At 46.8% G+C, this 18,376-nt stretch overlaps 7 protein-coding genes across 7 annotated transcripts; 3 read left to right on the top strand and 4 right to left on the bottom strand.

Moving 5' to 3' along the window:
• Positions 1-378: 378 nt before the first annotated feature.
• Positions 379-1,602, top strand: N7483_008401 (DUF4050 domain-containing protein; the record flags this gene model as incomplete). The annotated part of the gene is made up of 1 exon (XM_057091828.1): positions 379-1,602. The coding sequence occupies one exon, from the start codon at positions 379-381 to the stop codon at positions 1,600-1,602; it is 1,224 nt and encodes a 407-aa protein (XP_056943002.1).
• Positions 1,603-3,519: 1,917 nt separating this feature from the next.
• Positions 3,520-4,500, bottom strand: N7483_008402 (uncharacterized protein; the record flags this gene model as incomplete). Its single annotated transcript, XM_057091829.1, has 1 exon — positions 3,520-4,500. The coding sequence occupies one exon, from the start codon at positions 4,498-4,500 to the stop codon at positions 3,520-3,522; it is 981 nt and encodes a 326-aa protein (XP_056943003.1).
• A 212-nt stretch (positions 4,501-4,712) lies between these two features.
• On the bottom strand, positions 4,713-5,186 carry N7483_008403 (uncharacterized protein; the record flags this gene model as incomplete). The annotated part of the gene is made up of 1 exon (XM_057091830.1): positions 4,713-5,186. One exon carries the CDS (start codon positions 5,184-5,186, stop codon positions 4,713-4,715), a length of 474 nt encoding a protein of 157 aa, XP_056943004.1.
• A 444-nt stretch (positions 5,187-5,630) lies between these two features.
• N7483_008404 (uncharacterized protein) lies at positions 5,631-12,524 on the bottom strand (the record flags this gene model as incomplete). The annotated part of the gene is made up of 1 exon (XM_057091831.1): positions 5,631-12,524. One exon carries the CDS (start codon positions 12,522-12,524, stop codon positions 5,631-5,633), a length of 6,894 nt encoding a protein of 2,297 aa, XP_056943005.1.
• A 296-nt stretch (positions 12,525-12,820) lies between these two features.
• Positions 12,821-13,116, top strand: N7483_008405 (uncharacterized protein; the record flags this gene model as incomplete). Its single annotated transcript, XM_057091832.1, has 2 exons — positions 12,821-12,875; positions 12,941-13,116. The coding sequence occupies 2 exons, from the start codon at positions 12,821-12,823 to the stop codon at positions 13,114-13,116; spliced, it is 231 nt and encodes a 76-aa protein (XP_056943006.1).
• Positions 13,117-13,688: 572 nt separating this feature from the next.
• Positions 13,689-14,945, bottom strand: N7483_008406 (PAPA-1-like domain-containing protein; the record flags this gene model as incomplete). The annotated part of the gene is made up of 3 exons (XM_057091833.1): positions 13,689-13,943; positions 14,005-14,111; positions 14,174-14,945. 3 exons carry the CDS (start codon positions 14,943-14,945, stop codon positions 13,689-13,691), a joined length of 1,134 nt encoding a protein of 377 aa, XP_056943007.1.
• A 1,590-nt stretch (positions 14,946-16,535) lies between these two features.
• Positions 16,536-17,858, top strand: N7483_008407 (peroxisomal membrane protein PEX14; the record flags this gene model as incomplete). The annotated part of the gene is made up of 1 exon (XM_057091834.1): positions 16,536-17,858. One exon carries the CDS (start codon positions 16,536-16,538, stop codon positions 17,856-17,858), a length of 1,323 nt encoding a protein of 440 aa, XP_056943008.1.
• Between the last annotated feature and the right edge of the window lie 518 nt (positions 17,859-18,376).

Here is an 18,376-nt window from a genome sequence, read left to right on the forward strand (position 1 = left end):
ACCAAAACTTGAACTTGAAGATGATAAAATAACCGTAAGTCTATTTGGAGTGAATTTTCTGAGTCACAAGTTCAAGATCAATATCTATATAAATATTATTCAATGAATTGTGATCTATATAACTTCGACTATTTGTTATACATTAGGCGGAGGGCACGTGCCCCATGACATCGGATCCGTCTCCACCCGCCACTTTTTCTCAAGCTTCACATTTCTCCAACCCCGCGTGGATACTAAGGTGGATTCCTGTGCCTGGGTTAATTTCCCGCACCAGGTGAACTGCCCTATCCAACTCGAAATCACAACTTGCTCATTTACGCCTGCTTTTGTGCTTCGTTATCCCGAAATATCTCCAATAAATTCACCTGCAAATCCATCATGAGTGCCAGTGACCCCTCTCGTGACACCGCCATCCGTGAGGCGAAAATATTTGTCCGTGAAGTTGTTCGTAACGACTGGGAATTCACCACCAACCCCGACGGATCTTATCTTTCCTTGCCTCCTCCTACCGACAATGACGCCGGTACACTTTATCAAAACCGCAAAGTGACCGAATGGCGAAGCAGAGAATTCGATAGCTCTGGCTCGGAGCTTGAACCTCAATCGTCTGACCAGGATTCAGACGATGATTCCCAGAAGGCTTTAGACGACCCCGCGACTGAATTGCGACGCAAACGCCGTCGCCAGATGGAGGAAGAAATGGCTTGGAATAAAGGACTACGGATGTGGATGGCTAGACGCGACGCGTGGTCTGGAGCTAGAACCCGACGTCAGATTCGCGCAAAGGGAAAGAACCGCGCTATTTTACAGCCTGGAAAGGACAGTTCCCAAGCGACTGGTACCGCTGCGGCGGACGGCTTGGATTCTGGGGTTGATGCTGCACCCCCGGCCCCGTGCTTGGGGTCTTCCCCGCACTCGGATCGTCAAAGTCAAAACACCACTGACGTCTTGGGGCTAGCCACCAAAACAGACTCATCGCTGTCAATTTCCAAGCAAGAAAAGATTGAAGAACGCCATCGTCGTGAGGATGCAGAGGAAGGACAATCCACTGCGGCCGATGAAGAAGCAAAGCACAAAGAGTCTACCGAAACCAGCATCACGGAGCCTGATTCGCAGAGCAACCCTACTCTTACCAAATTCCCTTCTATTGATGATGACGAACAAGACACAGATGAGGAGCTTGATGAACTTTTGATTCCTGTTGCACCACCTTTCCTCGCACCTGACAACCCTGTCCGCGCTACCATTACACCGACTATTTACCCCTCCATCTACACAAAAGTTGTCGTTCAGGGGATGACTCCCACCGTTCCAGTTAATTTGGCTGACCTGACCAAGGCAATGGTTCAAGGCTGGAAAGCCGATGGCCAATGGCCGCCTAAGCCAGCCGTTTCAAGCATTGTCCTCGCTGATGACGCTACCGTCCCAAAGAAAGCCTCAGACAATGCTGACGCTAGTCCTCAGTCGCGACGAAAGAACAGCATTACGAGTGCCATGCGCAAAGTTTTCCATCTAGGCTCCCACCCATTCCACCGACGCGGGTCCGCTAGTCAGGATGGTGGAAATGGGGCTTCGGCTGGTAATTCTGGCTCCGTTGTTTAAAAGTAATACGATGTCTCTTTCTTCATCCTGACATAAAGCTTAGGCTCTTATCGGGGAAGTTTTCTACATCAATGATGAACGATTATGACTCGGGTCATATACCCGCATGGGAAGATTCCCTGCAACTTGCATCCGGTGTTCATTTTGGGAGGTCCAGGGAATTATGTCTCTTCATTAATATCTCCTTTTTCGGTGTATTGGGCTGTGTTGGTGGATGACCATGGACTTCAAGTTTTATTTTTTTGTATCCTCGGACGCCATTATTTGTGCATGGTCTAATCCTACATTTTCGGATGATGATGATCCTCTTCACAAACGAAGCAAGCAGGTCTTGACGAACCTTGTTAATTTCACGATGTTTTTCTCAGTCACCATGGATTATTTTTTCAGTTCTTTTTTCCTATACCATTCCTCGTTCCTGACTACGTGTTGATTCAAACCCACCTACATAATAGACCTAACATACGGTGTTCAATTGCAACCCGAACCCGGGCCCATATTCACTGCCTCAATTATCCGATCCATGGATTATGATTCGTGCCATTCTGCTCTATTATTTATGGTAAAAGTCACACTCACAAATTTGTTTGGAAAGCGCTCAATGACTCCGCTGTCTCGAACCACCCGGTGTCTCGGTGATCTTTCAGGTGAGAAACTAGGTGAGAATACGATTATTAAGGAATTCCTGAGGAACGAGATCTTGGAGCTCAGTAATATTCAGTGCCTACTTCTGGAGGGGTTACAGATAGCACTGGCATGCATATTGGGTGAAAGCTAACATAGGCAATGAAGGCCACAAAGAAATACCAAGACTTCCTGCTCCAGACCCGCTGACTCATAAGTTCCATACTCTCCTCCGAAATAACGATGTCATGTTCAGGTCCACGGAGTGTCTCACAAACAGATTCGAACGGGATTGTTAAAGGTCCAGTGGCATGTATCATACCATCAGAATCTTCCGTTACTGTGACTTTTGTGACTTCCTATATGTTGAAATGGTGAGATCTGGTCCGAAGATAGCCGCTTATCGGTTCCATAGTTGAAGTAGTATTCCATGGTGGTCTTTGTCAAGGTCAATACCTAGTGAGCACAACCTGCATTGGAGAACATGAAGACTGGAGCCAGCATTCAGCATCGAGGAGCAAACGATGATAGCTCTCTGATAGCCCAACTTCCACAACGAATGAAGCACCACCGCCCGATAATACAATGGTAATATGGAATATCAGAGTACTCCCTTGAACTTCGAAGTTGGCAGTATCTCAATCTTCAAGTTGGAAGTAGTTTGCTATTTCATTTGAACGATAAGGCAACTAGCCCTCTACTGGCAGTTGTTATGTATCCCTCTACTATAGGGTGTGCAACACGATCACGGCCGAAAATCCCAACATCTGGACTTAATGATGTTCTCTTCAAACTTGAAAAGATTAGGTCACTAGAATTTGAAACTTTGCATATGTGAGTGTTTCATCGTTCCCGACCTTGGGAAGTTCAACTACCACTGTTCTTCTATAGGAATTGCGCGAATATAGGCTTTTCATTTGGAATAGGTTCACGCGGCCTGGGCTCATTCAAAGGTAAAGCGGGATTTGCAAGGCAACAAAGGTACCCGCTGGCTTTCCAGCTAGTTACTGACTTTTTAGGCACCAAAGAGCCATTTGGATAGAATAAACATGAAAAAGGTATGATATGGTCGAATGTAGTCATCATCGGGACCACGTTTGTAAGCGCCAACACATGCACCTGAGCATGCATGATGCCTGGGTACCTATTCAGAAAGCACCCAGCTCGTATCAGCCATCGCGAGACACAGCCCCTTTGTTTAAGTTGTTCGCAATAGATAAATGGGGTTTGCGAGGCAAAGGACATCTGGTCTTCCAAATTACGGTAAGATAAGCCTTTCATCCAATTCCCTCCTCAATTTGTCTCATCTACAACTCCAAAAGCAGCTTTTAGTCGAGCATCATAATCCCTCCGATCTTGACGCTTAGCAGCTGCAACATTCACATAGTCCTGAGACCAATACCACGGTACTATCTCATGAAAAGCCTCCTGATCCGGACAATGCTTGATGAAGCGCAGTTGGGTCTGCTTGTAGAAAACAGAAAATAGACCCATGGGACTAGAAAGTGCAAGAGAGAACCAGAAGGCTCCTGATTGCCAGCTTCGGTTCATTATTTCAGAAAGGCTTCTCGTGATTTGACCTTCCTTCCTCAATAAAACCCCCATGGCTTTTTCTTCATTTGCCATACTTTCAAGGAACTCAGACCTGGCAGCATCGTACTCGACAGCTTCCTCGGTGATTTCATCCATAGTTTTGGTTGTAAGCCAAGTCGATGTGCGTATCATCTCAATGGGGCGAGAACATGCCCATTCCAGGTCGACTAGAGAGGTGATATGCCAGTTGTCATCCACGAAGATATTGCTTGGATGAAGATCCGTGAAAGTGAATGCGAAAGGGCCACGGCAGAGATCTCGTGTGAAGAATGATGGGAATGTCGTCTGCATTGTAGCCAGGGCTGCTGTCTGGTTGATATAATCAATTAGGTGGTTTATTGCATTTCGTTGATGTCTGACTCGATTATTGTGCATCCTCAAAAGGTCTACAATATAAGACTCAACAGTTGAGTATGTATAATCTCGTAGCATATCCGTGGGTATGTGGTCATTCTCCAGGGCTTGAATCTCAACTGAAAGAGGACGGTTTTTCAATCGAAGATAACCATCTTTCTCGACAACGAAAGAGCCAATCGCAGGGAGAGATATACGTGTTAAGCTCAGTAGGATTCGGGAAAGATCGCGAAAAAGGGTCTGCCGATATTCAGAATTGTCACGCCTTTCTAGCCATGTTGACGAAAGCATTTGTCCCTTGGTCTTCTCAATAAGCTCGATTAACATATATCCTGTATTTCAAACACCATGCTCTTTTATGTGTTCTAAACTTGGTGGATGACGGGGAATGTAAGATGAAGGGAGTTGATAGCCTAGATATGAACGAAGTAGGCGATGGGAGTATTGGAAAAAACGATTTAGTAGAGGGAGTTGATCGATATGTGTGAGCTATGAATAATATTAGTATTATCTCAGTTGTAATCGAAGAACTATTATAATTAGAGAATATAATACAGTGACTCCATCTGAAGTAGCAAAGCCGTAGAGTCGCGGATTAGGAACATCAGGGCAGTTCTCTTCAAGCTAGGCGTATGTGCCTGCTTCACATCGAATCTTCTCGTCACAATTTCCTGGGCGGAATTCTTCGCCCAGTCGATGTGGGAGAGGAAGCCGAACGAGAACTCGACTTCCGGGTTGTGATCTGTCTTCCAATTCTCGATAGTGACAGGAATGCAGACATTGAAACTCCCATGAAGCCAACCTTTGACATCAGCTACTTGACATCGGTCTGTCGAAGAAAGTCCTAAATGGTGAGCTACGACGGCCTTGATGGATTCTGGATTGTCAGACAGCCTAGTAAAGAATGTCTGCTGTCGTTCGTAATACTGAAGTCGGAGAAGTATGTCCACTTCTTCCCTTTGAGCCTTGGAGTAAGTTATTTCCTCCCTCAGGAGGCGACGTGTCTTTGGCATGATCGAAGTAACTGCAACATTCAAATGTTGAACATGGAAAGTGAGAGCAATCGCCGATCACTTCGATAAGTACAACCCCTTAAATATCGACTAAACCCTAAGGGGTAAGGCTTCAATCGTATCAATTTCACCGCTTTACCAACTTACTAAGGCGGTGAAGTTCTATTCTATACAAGATGCTTCAAGGACATTGATCATTTATCGTGTATATAGATACATTGTGAGTTCAATCATTCAGCCGATCAGCTTATTAAACCAAGATGGATGAAATAACTGTGAGATAGTATTCGGTGGAGCATCACCGTATCTTGAATTTGATAAACACAATCACCGAACGCCAATGCTAAAAATGCAAAGTAGATAAAGAGCTATCGTCCATCTTTTAACCAGGCAGTGGTATATAACAAAAAGAAAAAAAAAGATACATCTCGCACTCCACCTTTCTCATCCAGACAAAAGTCCCAATCGATCAATAAAATCCAAATATTCATCTTTCGCATCCTCAAACACTCTCCTCGCTTCTGCCTCATTCTGAACCACCGCGACAATTTCAAGATCTAAAGTGACCTCCTTCGAGGCATGGCCAGGACGACTGTAGTAATACTTGCTGTCATGAAAAGACCAGTACTTAAGATAAGACTGGTGATCTTCGAAAGCAAGGCGTCGGCCCGTCACAAGATGCTGCGGTAATCCAGTTCCCAGGTTACTTGAGTTGAGATCTGAGGCGGGAATGCCAGCAATATTCATGTCAGACACAGGTCCCGAAATAGGGTTGTTCAACTCTAATGAGACGGCAGTGGACAGATCTCGAAGCCATTCAAGATAAGATATCACACTCGCTGCCTGATCGGTGCTACGGTCGAGGTAGTCAATCACAGGGAGTGAGGTAGATACCATCTTGAGAAACTCGGCGAGCATTGACAAGACAACAGGATCTTTGAATCGTCTTGGGTAGGCAGTCAAGGGCCGGAGAGCACGATACAATGACTGAAAGACCGCATCGAAAGATCTGAGTAAAGAGGTGACGCAAGCCGGGTCATAGGTATTGAGGCTGAAAAGAAGATCCTTGAATACAAGAGAGATGCTCTGAATAATGGGTCTGCTCAAAAGCCAAGCGGTAGGAGTGCTGAAAGACAACTCGAGATACGCTGGGAATACACACTGTAAAAGGACAGCACGAAGGGTGGGTCGATCAGTCCGTCCAGCCTCGTAGGTACCTTTCAAAGCAGTGTGTAGCTGATTGACTAAGTTGCTTTGTTGACGTTCCACCGTTGCTCGTTCGAGGATGCTTTGAACAAACATAGTCAAGGTTTGAACCTCCTTGTTGGAAGACAGCTTCGGCTCATAGCGTTTCAACTTGGCAACAATGTAACCTGGGTCTGTAGATGGTAGAGGGAATGAGGAGGGGTTCGTGAAGAAGGGGTCGACGGGTCGAATGTCGCTGGTGAGTTCTTGGAGGAACCGGATGATGCGGTGCACAAACTCGACATAGGCGCCCTGAGCAGATTCCACCGCTCCATTGCCTAGCTCACGGTAGTTCTCTTTCATTGCGGTCATCATCTGCTCCAATAGCTCGGAATAATCTTGTTTTGTAATCGACAACTCTCGGCTGCCTGAGACCTCTAGTTGTAGGACATGCTCACGCATATTTGAAAGGACACTGGAGATAAGAGAAACACGGCGCTGGCCAATGTCTTGTAGGGAAACATGATATCTGTCGTCTGTTTGGTCTTTCACGAACGGCAGATTTTTCAGAATCAAGTCGTCAGGTCTACCGTTGAGAAGCGCCTCTGTAAGACGGTGTTGAAACTTGAGCATTGGTGCGCGTTCTACTAAGGATGCCATCCAGATGCCCATGACGAGGTTCCGACTCTCAACAAGGATCTGTAAGTCTTTTTCAATACACAATGCCAGGAATTGAGCTGCATATTTCCGAGTCTGGATCGTCGGCCGAAGCTGGGCCCATGAGCGATCTCCGAAATGACTGAGATAGTTATCCCAGCGCTGAATCCCATGGCGAACAAGCGCACTTGCAATTGAAGCCCAAGCATCAACCACGTTCGAGAGAATTGCATCTTCAGGCGAATTGTCCGCACCGAAACAATTAGAGAGGAGGCGAAAAACAACAGGATAAAGGACTCGCTGCACATGCTCAATTTCTTCTCGTGGTGTAGTACTCTGTTGAACAAGTACAGAATCAATGTCGTTCCAGTCATCAAGACCTTCAAACTCTTGACTATCTTCTTCGATAGCCACAGGGGCATCATTGGGCACACTTGCAACAGGGGGAGCAGAATCTTTGTTAACATAGGTCTTTATCACTTGAAGGGCTTCCGAGACCACAGTGTTGACTCTTGGGATTTTCGGGTTGAACAGCCCAATAATAGAATCAAATGGCGTCTTCGAAATCACTTTGTGCGCATGTTCGAGTGAAGGAGCAAGTTCGATAGCAGTTCGTAGTCCAGAAAGACCCATGCTCAACAAGGATTCAATCTGTCGCTGGTTTTGGGAGATGAGGCTCTCAACGAGTTCCTTCGAGGCAAACTTGTCGCTTTTGCTCTGTGCTTCAATCTCACTTCGAGCCTGTGAATGCTGTTGCTGGAGCTCTGCCATGAAGTAGCTATGCCAATCTGCAAAGGGCTCCAAGCTTGAGACTTCCTCACTTGTTGACATTTTGAATCTGATGAGCCTTATCCACGATCGAATGTTGATGCTGCATGTTTCCTGATGCGAAGTAGCTGGGTGAACGAGGTTTCGAATCGTCTCTAGTCGAGGTCTGCACACTTCTGGGACAGCCCAGTACAAGGTACAAAGCAAGTCGTGGTGATTCCTCAAAGCATCCAAGTCCTCATGACGCAAAGGTTTTTCTTTTGGATAAACACGACCATGATTTGGAAGGAGACGCCAGGCAAAATTGCGAATCTTTTTCTCGTCGTATTTTAAAGCCAAGAAGCGAAGACCAGTAGCAATGATCTTCAGTAGGGTGTGAAAGCACGGTTCCCCAGGTCGAATATCCAGTGAGGGCGTCCCATCCAGCTCATCAAGAAAGGCAGGAGACCCACGACTTTCCTCGAGCTTTAAATTGTATAAAGTCTTCAGAGCAAAAAAGTCGTAAAGTGTGTCAAGAATAGCTTTGCATTCTCCCCATCCCCAAGCATTTATGAGACGGTGACATCGTTGAAAAATTGTTCGACAATAGGAATTGAAAGAAATAGGCTGCATAGCTGAATTGGCATCAGCATTATCCAGTGCAGGTGACAAGAGCTTTTTGACTAGAAACCAGTTTTGATGCGGTATCTTAAAGCGAGAATCATGACGTGCTATTCCATGGTGGTCAATCTCAATGAAAGGCTGAAGTAAGAAAAGATCACGCCACGCAGACTCCAGATTGGCAACATCCTTCTGGTTTCGAATAAGACCCTTTGTGCACACATCGATCTGAGTATCAGCAAGAACCCCATTGAAAGATTCTGAGCTGCGCAACAGCTGCTCAGTAACAACCAATGCAGTAACCGGAGCGAAGTCATCCCGAATTCCTGCATCCCGCTCTTCCTGCTTCTTGGTCTCCTCCAAAAAAATCTGAACACTCGCGATTCCAGCCTTGGATAATGCCAGAGAAATGACATTTTTTGCAGAGACTTTGACAAGATCCAATGCATCCTTAGAGAGCTGGTGATCAACGAATTTACCGTCGGCTATCTGGCGCGTTTGGTTTGCGAACACCAGATTATAACATGCCAGCATAACCAATTCATTCTGACCATCTCTCCCGCTGGCGACGAAAGCAGATATCGGTTCTCCGAGCCAGGAAACAAGTCCCATGGCTCTTTGGACAAAGGCTTTTCGATCAGTAGGATCAATGAATGATAATGTATCATTCACATAGACAATCATTGCTCGGTACGCAAGTAAAGCGGAAGACAGAGAATGAGCTAAACTCATTTCTGGGGCATTCGTGCATTGTTCGAGTTCAATAACCATGCTTTCAAACACCGAGCCCATTTGTGAAGAGACGTTCTCGTTCCAGGAGCTCCATTGGAAAACCTGATCCTTTATCATTATTGAACATGACCTCGAATTTTGATCTAAATTCCTTTTGGTAACTTGCAAGGACCGAGAGAAGTCGCCGCTCCCAATGAATGTGGATTCATGGAAAAACACACCATGTCGCAAGGGGGCGATGCCAAAGTCGAGCGCATACGACGACTGCCAGTTGAATAATCCGCCTACGCCAAAAGCAGCAGGACGGGATGATGGCACGGGTTGAGTCATTGAAACAGGAGTCAAAAGCTCTAGATTTGTTGCATTGAAATCCTGTGATTCATCTTGGTGAAATTCTTCTGCATCTATGTTGATTCGCTGGGGTGTGGGCTTCTTCTTCAATCTTCTTCGTTGCTGCCATTGCTGTATGGTTGGCTGTTTATCTTTTATCTGGGTTGGCACTTGTTTCGTCGGACCATCTGTAGAAGGACCCAAAGGTCCAACATCAGAAATATACCGATCTAGTGTCAGGCTAGGCTTGAAAGTCTGAGACTTATGCTGTTGTCGATAATCTCGATTAAGAAGAGTCAACGATCGACTAAACATGGTCTTGGATGCGGCTTGGCTACCGCTAGGTCCTGCCAGACTGGTCGCAGACGGGCGAGCAGTGTTGCGATGTAAAGATGAAATGGCAATATTTCTTCTAACAACCCATTGGTGACCATGTTTCTCTAGCTGTGAAGGCCGAACAGCTGCTACTTGTCGATTTTGTGGCATCTCAACAGGCGTCGCAGCCACATTTGCTGAAACATTCTCTTGCTGAATATGATCCTCATCGTCCACCATGATTGGATCAACCTCTCTGGGTGCAGAATCTGGAGCATGTTCAGGATACCGAGTCTGCTGGGCAACTTGCCGAGCTTGAGTACGCCGACTAGACAGATTTGCAAGAGGGCGCGACTTGCGAGGCTTTGATTGAGGTCGAACATTTTTAGATTGTCGAATTTTGCCTCGCTTCCATTCTTGCAGTGCTTGATTTGCATCAGTTGTATCAACCTTAGAGCTCAATTGAATGAACTTTCGGGTCGGACTTCGCCTGCCTGCATCTCGACGTGAGCGGACACCCCTCGCGGCAACCCTCAGAAAGAGCGGCTGCTCATCTCGTGGCCTTGATGCTACATCTGGTGCATCGAGAATGCCTAATCGCGGAGCAGATCGTGATGATGACTTCTTCGTCCGTCGAGTCCCATAGGACCCATCAGTAAGCCTGGTCTGTCGCTTCAAACGAGCCTTCTTCGCCAATCTTTCTCTTTCATGTGCGCTTTCCTTGGGCTTAGGGCGCTTCAAGCTTTTCCGTCTGTCAAGGGAAGCGGAATATTGACGTGGAACAGTCGGAAGCATGTAGTCGACTCGGTTATCTTCCATGATTTCACCTGCATCATTATCATTAAATGGGGCTTGGGAGGCGAACATGCTCCCGCCATCATCCTTCTCAGCAGTTTGATCATCCGCATTGCGATTGCGACCCTCATCTTCACTGTCATCTGAGTCCTCGAGATCGACAAAAGATATTGTTCTGCCAGATTGTCCAGATTTGCGCACAATCTTTCGAGCAACACCTTTCGCATCAGCCCGCTGAGTAGCCACATTTCGATTCTGCTGCGATGCTTTTTGTTGTTCAAGACGCTGTCGCGCTTCAAGTCGGACCCAGGATGCAGGGAGGACACCTTTAGTTTGACGCTGAATCCTTCGGATCTCACGCTCTTCAGCAGTTTCACCAGGGGCCGTATATGAGCCTTGAGAGGAATCAGAGGCCTCACTATCGTCAGAAGCAGCTTTTGAGTCTATCTGTTCGGCATTCGGTTGTTCGTCGACCCTTGGGGTAGCTGATTTTGAACCCGCAGCTGTCGTTGTAGTCGGAGGTGGTGTGAACCCTGGAGGAAATCGGAACCCATCTGCAGCACGCGGTGTCTGTGTCGCTGATGAAATACCTGAGTCTGGCGTTCTCGGATCTTTTCTAGGAGGTGTTGAATTATTAATTATCACCTGGGGTCTTGTGCCAACTTCTGATGTAGCATCATGCCAAGTTCCATACTGTGTTTTTCTTCTTCGTTTGATGACATGGGCAGATTTCGAAGGCGAGTTGTCTCTTTCGCGACGGCGTTCAGGTCTCTCGGGAGGCAAGTACTCTTCGGGAGGAGGACTTGAACGGAAGGGCTCGAATTCATCTTGTTCTTGGCTTTCGTCTGTAGCTTCTTTGGCTCGCTTTCTCTCCTCTTCCATAATTGGTCTAACAGGTCGAATGCCTCCTTCCTTCATCAATCTTTGGTATTTGGCCTTCTCTAATTCATACGGATGGATTTGGATAGCATTGCGTTCTCGAAATATTCTTCCTGCCGGTTGAGCCGCCTGGATCTCCTCCAAAAGTTCTTGTGGAGTATCAATTTCGGACACAAGCACCTCGGGAGTCTTTTGCCGGGGTTCCTCTTCGACCGCAGTGGCTTTTTCTGGTGTATCCTCTTCAAGAGAGGGTATAGACAAAGGCGCCGAGGACAATGGTGAATCGTTTTCTGAATCTTCTAGCGGAGGTTCTTCTGGCTCGTCGATTTCCTTCTCAGGGCGTCGTTGGGGGACTGGCTCTTCGACTACATTTAGCTCGTCTGGCGAGGAGCTTCGGGATCTTGCATCATGACCCAGTAATTGGGAGTCTTGAAGCTTTTGTTGCAGAACAGCAGAAGACTGAGGGGTTTTCGTGGGAGTAGAAACTTTTGGGGTCGATTGACGGCCACGGCGTCGTGCTTTCCGGGAAGACAAGTTGGGTGCAGCGGGGGAACTAGGAAGATCCCAAATTGTATCATCTTGGTGTGGTAGTTGGTCTCGTGTGCCATTTCTGTCATTCAAGTCTTTGGTTATTTTCTTCCCGCTCGACAATCGTTTCCCATAAGTATTAGTTGGTCGACGTGGTTTCGGTGTCTCCTCCTCAACAGATGCACTCCGTGGACGGTCCTTCGGATGATCTTTGGATTTCTTCGCAGATCCCTCGGATGGTAAATCCAGCTCTTTCGTATATACCTTCCTGATGACGGCAGGGCTTGTCAGAAGCTCTACAGAGCCACGTCGAGCCTCCTCTGTATCAGAAAGAGTCGTCGAGTCATTATCCTCGATCTCTTTATGACCCTCGGCGGGGCCCTTGGACTCGAGCACAGTTGCTGACGTCGTAACAGGAAGGTACTCGAGATCGATATCATGGTCACCGGTATCGTTAACGACCTCGTTATTCGATTCTAGGGATTCGAATTCGTCCTCCTCGTCTGAGTCTGGGACATACCCTCGTTTCCGCCATGGTTCCATTTGCATTCTCGGCGGGGCTCGCCCATGTCTCTAGGAATTCATTGAAAACGGGGAACCGTTAGAGTGAACGATCGGAGAGTCGTACGGAGGGTTTTCGTAATAGAGATAGCTCTTGGGCAGTAAAGTGGTTTTTTTCTGGTAGAAGAGAGACGCGTCGATAAGCAGTTTTAATAAACTGGCGACGCGCCGCTAATCAGTTCGATAACGGGCAGACCCGCATTCTCCGACCTCCACCTCTTCCCGATTACTCTGGAGTTCCGCTTGATGCAAATTGTTTCAATTACAGACTATTTTCACCAAATATGAGTCGCAACTTTATTACCGGTGCTGCCGTTATTGCTGTCGGTGTCTTCACTGGTATGTTGTCTTTCTTTATAACTGCGGTTCAGCGTCGCTCTTGCTAACACCAAATTCCTCCGCAGGCTATTACACTTTCCAACCGGCTTTCCAAGAGCTTGCCATTCAACGGGCACATGGAAATCAGCCTGGCTCCTCCCCTGACACATCTGCTTCCAAGCAAAATGCCAATTCTTCAGCCATCAATGCCCCAGTTCAGGCTCCCGCGCCCGTCGCTCCAGGACCAGAGAAGAGCAATTAGAGTCTGCAGGAATGGAATCGTACTTGCACACAAGCATTGATTACTCTTTGGGTCATTGCGGAGGGGGATGGCTTTTTGCTCCGATTCAGAGACCATTGCAGGCTCTTGATCATAGAAAGCTGTCACTTGGCGCTTCCCTCGAGCGCTCACAATCGCCAACTATTCCAGAATCCCAACTACACTGATGGGGCTCGCGAGCTATCTTCTGGTCTATATGTGTTACCGGACATATGTTTGGAATGGTGCTGTTGAGCTCAGTCGTGCTGGTCAACATGGAAGATACAAATCAGCCATGGTATATATGCCACTTAATCATATGGGCCTACAAAGGAAGCCTGGAAGACTGTACATAGAAGAAAGATAATGAGGATTTATTATGCATAGACCCTGCCTAGTTTGCATCCATCCTGAAGGCTAACTAATGGCACTTCAGCATGTAAACTTGATAATTGTAAAAGAAATTTGAACCTTTCAAAGGTTCTAACACCATGCCTTTTAACCCATTAACAGATGCTCCTAAAGGATGGTTCCCAGTAACGCCTTGACCCGAGATAGGCTCTTGTAATAGGTGACTACAGCTCTTCCACCATTTTTCCGTTCCCAGTGTTGGGTGGTCCGAACAGTCGCCCAGCCGGTGTACCAAGCCATTCCTCCGGTACGATCAGTTTGCAGCCTTTGGCGTTGCTGACCCATCGCACCATTGTGGGATCCGGCTTCTCAGGTTCTGCAGCCTCCTGATCGCCCGGAGTGTATCCAGATCCATCAGCTGCCGCTCGCCCGCGTCGCTTCGGAGGTTGCTTTCTGAGAAGCCGATTGATCGTATCCATCTTAAAGAAGTGTTAGCGTTTGAATTGATGGGCTTGATGACAATCGAATACTTCAACATACCTTTTCTTCTTCGTTACGCTTCTCACTCAGGTTCTTTCTGCGACGAGCCATTTCAGTTCGTCGCATGGCACGCTCCTCAGCCGTCAGGTGCTTCTTGACTTGGGGTTCTGCTCATAGATTAGTTTTCACTCTTGGCGAGGATTCCAGTTAGGGACTTCAGTGAACTTACCCATTGGGAGTTGGAGGAAATCGTTGCCCAGACTTCCACGTTGACGCTTGGTTTGCTTGCCACCGTCCATAGCCATCGCATCGCTGTCCATATCATCATCCAAGTCGTCTTCTTCGTCCTCCTCGTCCAAATCATCAACATTGACATCTGGGACGGCGCTCTCGTCTTGATCGTCAGGCTCGCCCTCGGCATCCGAATCGGTGTCTGAAATGTTTTCTTCCTCTTCATCATCTTCCTCTTCTTCTAATTCCATCTCTTTCTCTTCGACACTCTTGGCTCCTTTTCCACGACTGGATGTAGCTGGTTTGACATTGCGCCTCGCTGGCGGTTGTGGGGGAGCATCGTCCATATCCACATCGCCATCTGCATCTGCATCTTCATCATCCTCACCGGGGGCATCTTCATCTTCAACTTCATCTTCCTCTTGGTCGTCAATGTCATCATCATCCGATGTGGCTACCTCTACAATCTTCTTCTGATTGCGACTAGTTCGAGGACCAGAGACGATAGGATTCTCTTGGAAGACATTGACTGAGCGGCGTGCAGGCCGGCCACCAGTGGCATCGCGCAATTTGCCAGCGGGCATTTTTAATGTGAGACGAAGAGATCTGCGTGGCTCTTCGGGGGAATCAGATGCTGATCTTGAGACGGATACTGAAGCTTGAGCAGCAGTGTGTTGAGTAGGCCTCGTAGTTCTAGTTGGGACGTCAGCATCAGGATCAGACGGGTCATCATGGACAACTTTCGACCGGCGAGAGCGTCGAAATCCCATGTTGGTGAAACAATGATAGTAGCGATTGGAAACAAAGTTGAAGCTCAAGGTCAAAGGGATTGAGAAATGGAGGAAGGTGGGAAAGAAAAACAAAAGAAATATATGAAGCGGGGGGGTTTTAACAGAGTCCTAAGGTACACACGTGTGGCAGTACAGATTCCAGCCGCTCTCTAAGCAGGGAGGGGGAAGCAGTAAACCGCCAATCACCAGACCAAAAGAACGAGTGAATGATGCAAACCGGGAATGCACAGGATGGAGCAGGTCTTAGACGCCACGCTGGAGGATTAAACAACCAGTGCGAACAAAGCGCAACCACCAAGTTGCAGGGGGATCATGAAGGGCTTCCTGCCGTGTTCCCCGGAGTCCGGGTGGGAGAGATTGATCCCGAATACATGAGGAGCACAAAGACGACATAACACCAGGGCCAGGGGGGTTCAACTCACAGAGTACTTTTTTTCCTTAATTCCCAATTTGTTGTCACTGACACAGAACGAATGAAGTCACTCTCGCTCCATTCAAATGTTCTGCCGGGCGGTGACTTTCTTGCCCGATACATTGTTTACTGATTAAACGGGGAGATCTATATGTAGTACAGCTGGTAATATCTCGAGGGTATCCTGAGTTTTTTTGAAATGAGTCGCATGATTCCAAGATTGATTTAATCTGATCCTATTTCTAGTTGCATCATTATATGCCGATATTATCTGAAAATGATCCAGAGGTTAAATTAGGTACGATTGTACTCCATAAAGTGGGTCTCCCGCATATGCAGTTTAGTTGGGCTGCTAAATATCAAGACTGAATTAGCCTTATTAAATTAAAAAGTCAAAATAAATCAGGTTTAAGGGAGATCATTCAAGTGGTATTGATGATTGATAATGGTGCATATAGAATCAGTGAGTGAGTAGTACGAGAGTGCAATACTAGTATAGCGAAACATTGAATATTCAACTTGATCAGAGTTAAGCTTATATAGAGCCATAAACATTGAAAGAATAACATGATCCACTCAAACTTGAACATTCAATTGTATATTAAATAGACAACATAGACCTGAAGTACATTAGTATATCGTATTCATCTGGTTTTAGTCTAAGATACTCTAAGCCCTATAAACTAGGTATGTAGCAGCAATATGCCTATACTAGATGAAGACGGCAGGCATAGGCATTTAGTACAAGATTGATCCAATTAGAAGAAGCATTAGAACTGAATAAACATTTTAAATCTCAAGCTGGGCTTATTCTAAGCTAGAACTATGTGGATTTATAAGGAAATTAACAATAGAAGCTTGGTAGTAATATGGGGTCTAGTATGGTTCATTGCAATTTGGCAAGTCAGAAGGCATCATAGACATAATCCGTAATTTAATTGTAAATGCAGAGAAAAATGATTTTTCACTACAATTATATCTATAATATCTAGTAGTGGGTTAACAGTGCCCAGGTGGATGCCAAAGAAAGTAGAAGATCGGACTCTGCCGAATTGGGGGAACAGCCGAGGTCGGCTCACATGGCAAGTCCGGGGAACCTCCATATCTCGGTGAAGGTCAACTCCTCTGCTACAACACCACTACAGGAAGCTTGAACAATGTCGGATTCCTCTAAACCCCCTTCAATCCCCTCTTGGCAACGACAGCCTGCCTCGTCATCTACGGATCAATCCCCGACTCAGTCAGAATCACCTTCTCCATCGCCGAGCTCCGACGTTGCGCCCGAATCCACCTCACGAGAGGACCTCATCAACCAAGCAGCCCGATTCCTAGAAGATGAATCGATCCGCGATTCCTCCACTGATCGCAAAGTTGCCTTTTTAGAGTCTAAAGGTCTCAACGCCGAAGAAATCCAACAACTCCTCGGCGTTTCCCGAAACCTGGAGGCGACCAGCGGCAGCGCGAGCACAACCGAGGATAAGGCCCAGGAGACATCTGAGACCTCTCCCTCTTCATCAATCGTCGCACCAGAAGCTGCAAATTCATCTACTGAGACTACATCATCACCATCCCAAGCCTCATCCCAACAGACCACTATGTCTCAACCACGCGCATCCACCGCCACCTCCGCCTCTCCTCTCACAAGACGCGATGAGCCTCCCATCATCACATACCCCGAATTCCTCTTCCAGCCAGCCAAGCCTCCACCACTAGTAACCATGCAAAGTATTCTCTACACAATCTACGGCGCAGCAGGGCTTGGCGCTAGTATCTACGGTGCAAGCCAGTACCTCGTGAAACCGATGCTAGCGAATCTCACAAGCGCACGTCATGAGCTAGCAGAGACAGCACAAACGAATCTCCAAAAGCTTAACGAGAAGCTCGAGCAAACCGTCTCTGTAATTCCGGCCCATCTTACCGCTCTCAAGGGAAAGTCTTCCAACGAAGATACAGAGGAAGATAATGATAGCGAAAGCATAGCTTCCGATCCTACGGAACTCTTCCATCGCGATATCGGGACTCAAACTACACCCGATGTTTCATCTTCATCTACATCGCTAGAGTCAGCTTCGAAAGAAAGTGATGCAAAGCCTGCTGATGCGCCCGTGGTGGCAGTATCGAACCACATGAACAGGCTGGAGTCTATCCAGTCGCAGCTAAAGGAAGTCAATGATGTCGAGAAGGAGTCAAGCACCTTGGATGATTCTTTACGAACAAGTTTGAATGACCTGCATCATTATCTTGATGGCATTATTTATGCCGCGCCGAGCTACGCTACTGGTGCTTCTTACGGACTTTTTTCTGGCGGCGCTAGTTCTGGGACGAATGGGACCTCAACCGGGGTGCGGAAGTCGGAGGAAGATGCCATTGCGAGCTTCAAGGCGGAGATTCGCGGTGTCAAGGGTGCTTTGTTGAGTGCTAGGAACTTCCCTGCTAGTCGGGGTGGTAGACCTGCAGGATTTGCGGCTGGAGCTAGATAATGCGGGCTGAAGGTTGTTTCTTGTTGCTTTTTGTTCGCCCCTTTAGTATGTTCATGAGACCAGCGACATTTCGTTTCGATAGGCTTATTTGTACAGTGTAAATAGAGTCGAATTAAACTATCCAGAGGATACAGTGTCTACTAGTATTACTACCTAATGTGTTGTCGTGCATGTATCAAGGTAGAATATCTTGGATCGGTTTTCCACATCTAAGCAGTACAAAGGTTGAAATCTCATCTGAAACCGTGACAGTCTATTGATATCAAGTCATGAATTCTGTCTATCCTAACCGTCATCACACATAGCATGAAAAGTGCAGGAAATTTCATCTCACGATACAAGATTTTACCAGACTAGACCCTCAAGGAGCACATAGGAAAACGAAGAGAAAATGATAAACGCAAGCATTAATGGTAAATGAACAAGAAAAATAACATAAAAAAGCCAAACGCTTTATACCAAAGATCCAAACCACTCATTTTCGGCCAGGGACACATGTTACCATGTCAAGACTCTCA

This window comes from Penicillium malachiteum, assembly GCF_028827825.1.
Source record: "Penicillium malachiteum strain IBT 17515 chromosome Unknown utg000004l:1.0-4883003.0:1.0-4884900.0, whole genome shotgun sequence".
Taxonomy (NCBI): Eukaryota; Fungi; Ascomycota; class Eurotiomycetes; order Eurotiales; family Aspergillaceae; genus Penicillium; species Penicillium malachiteum.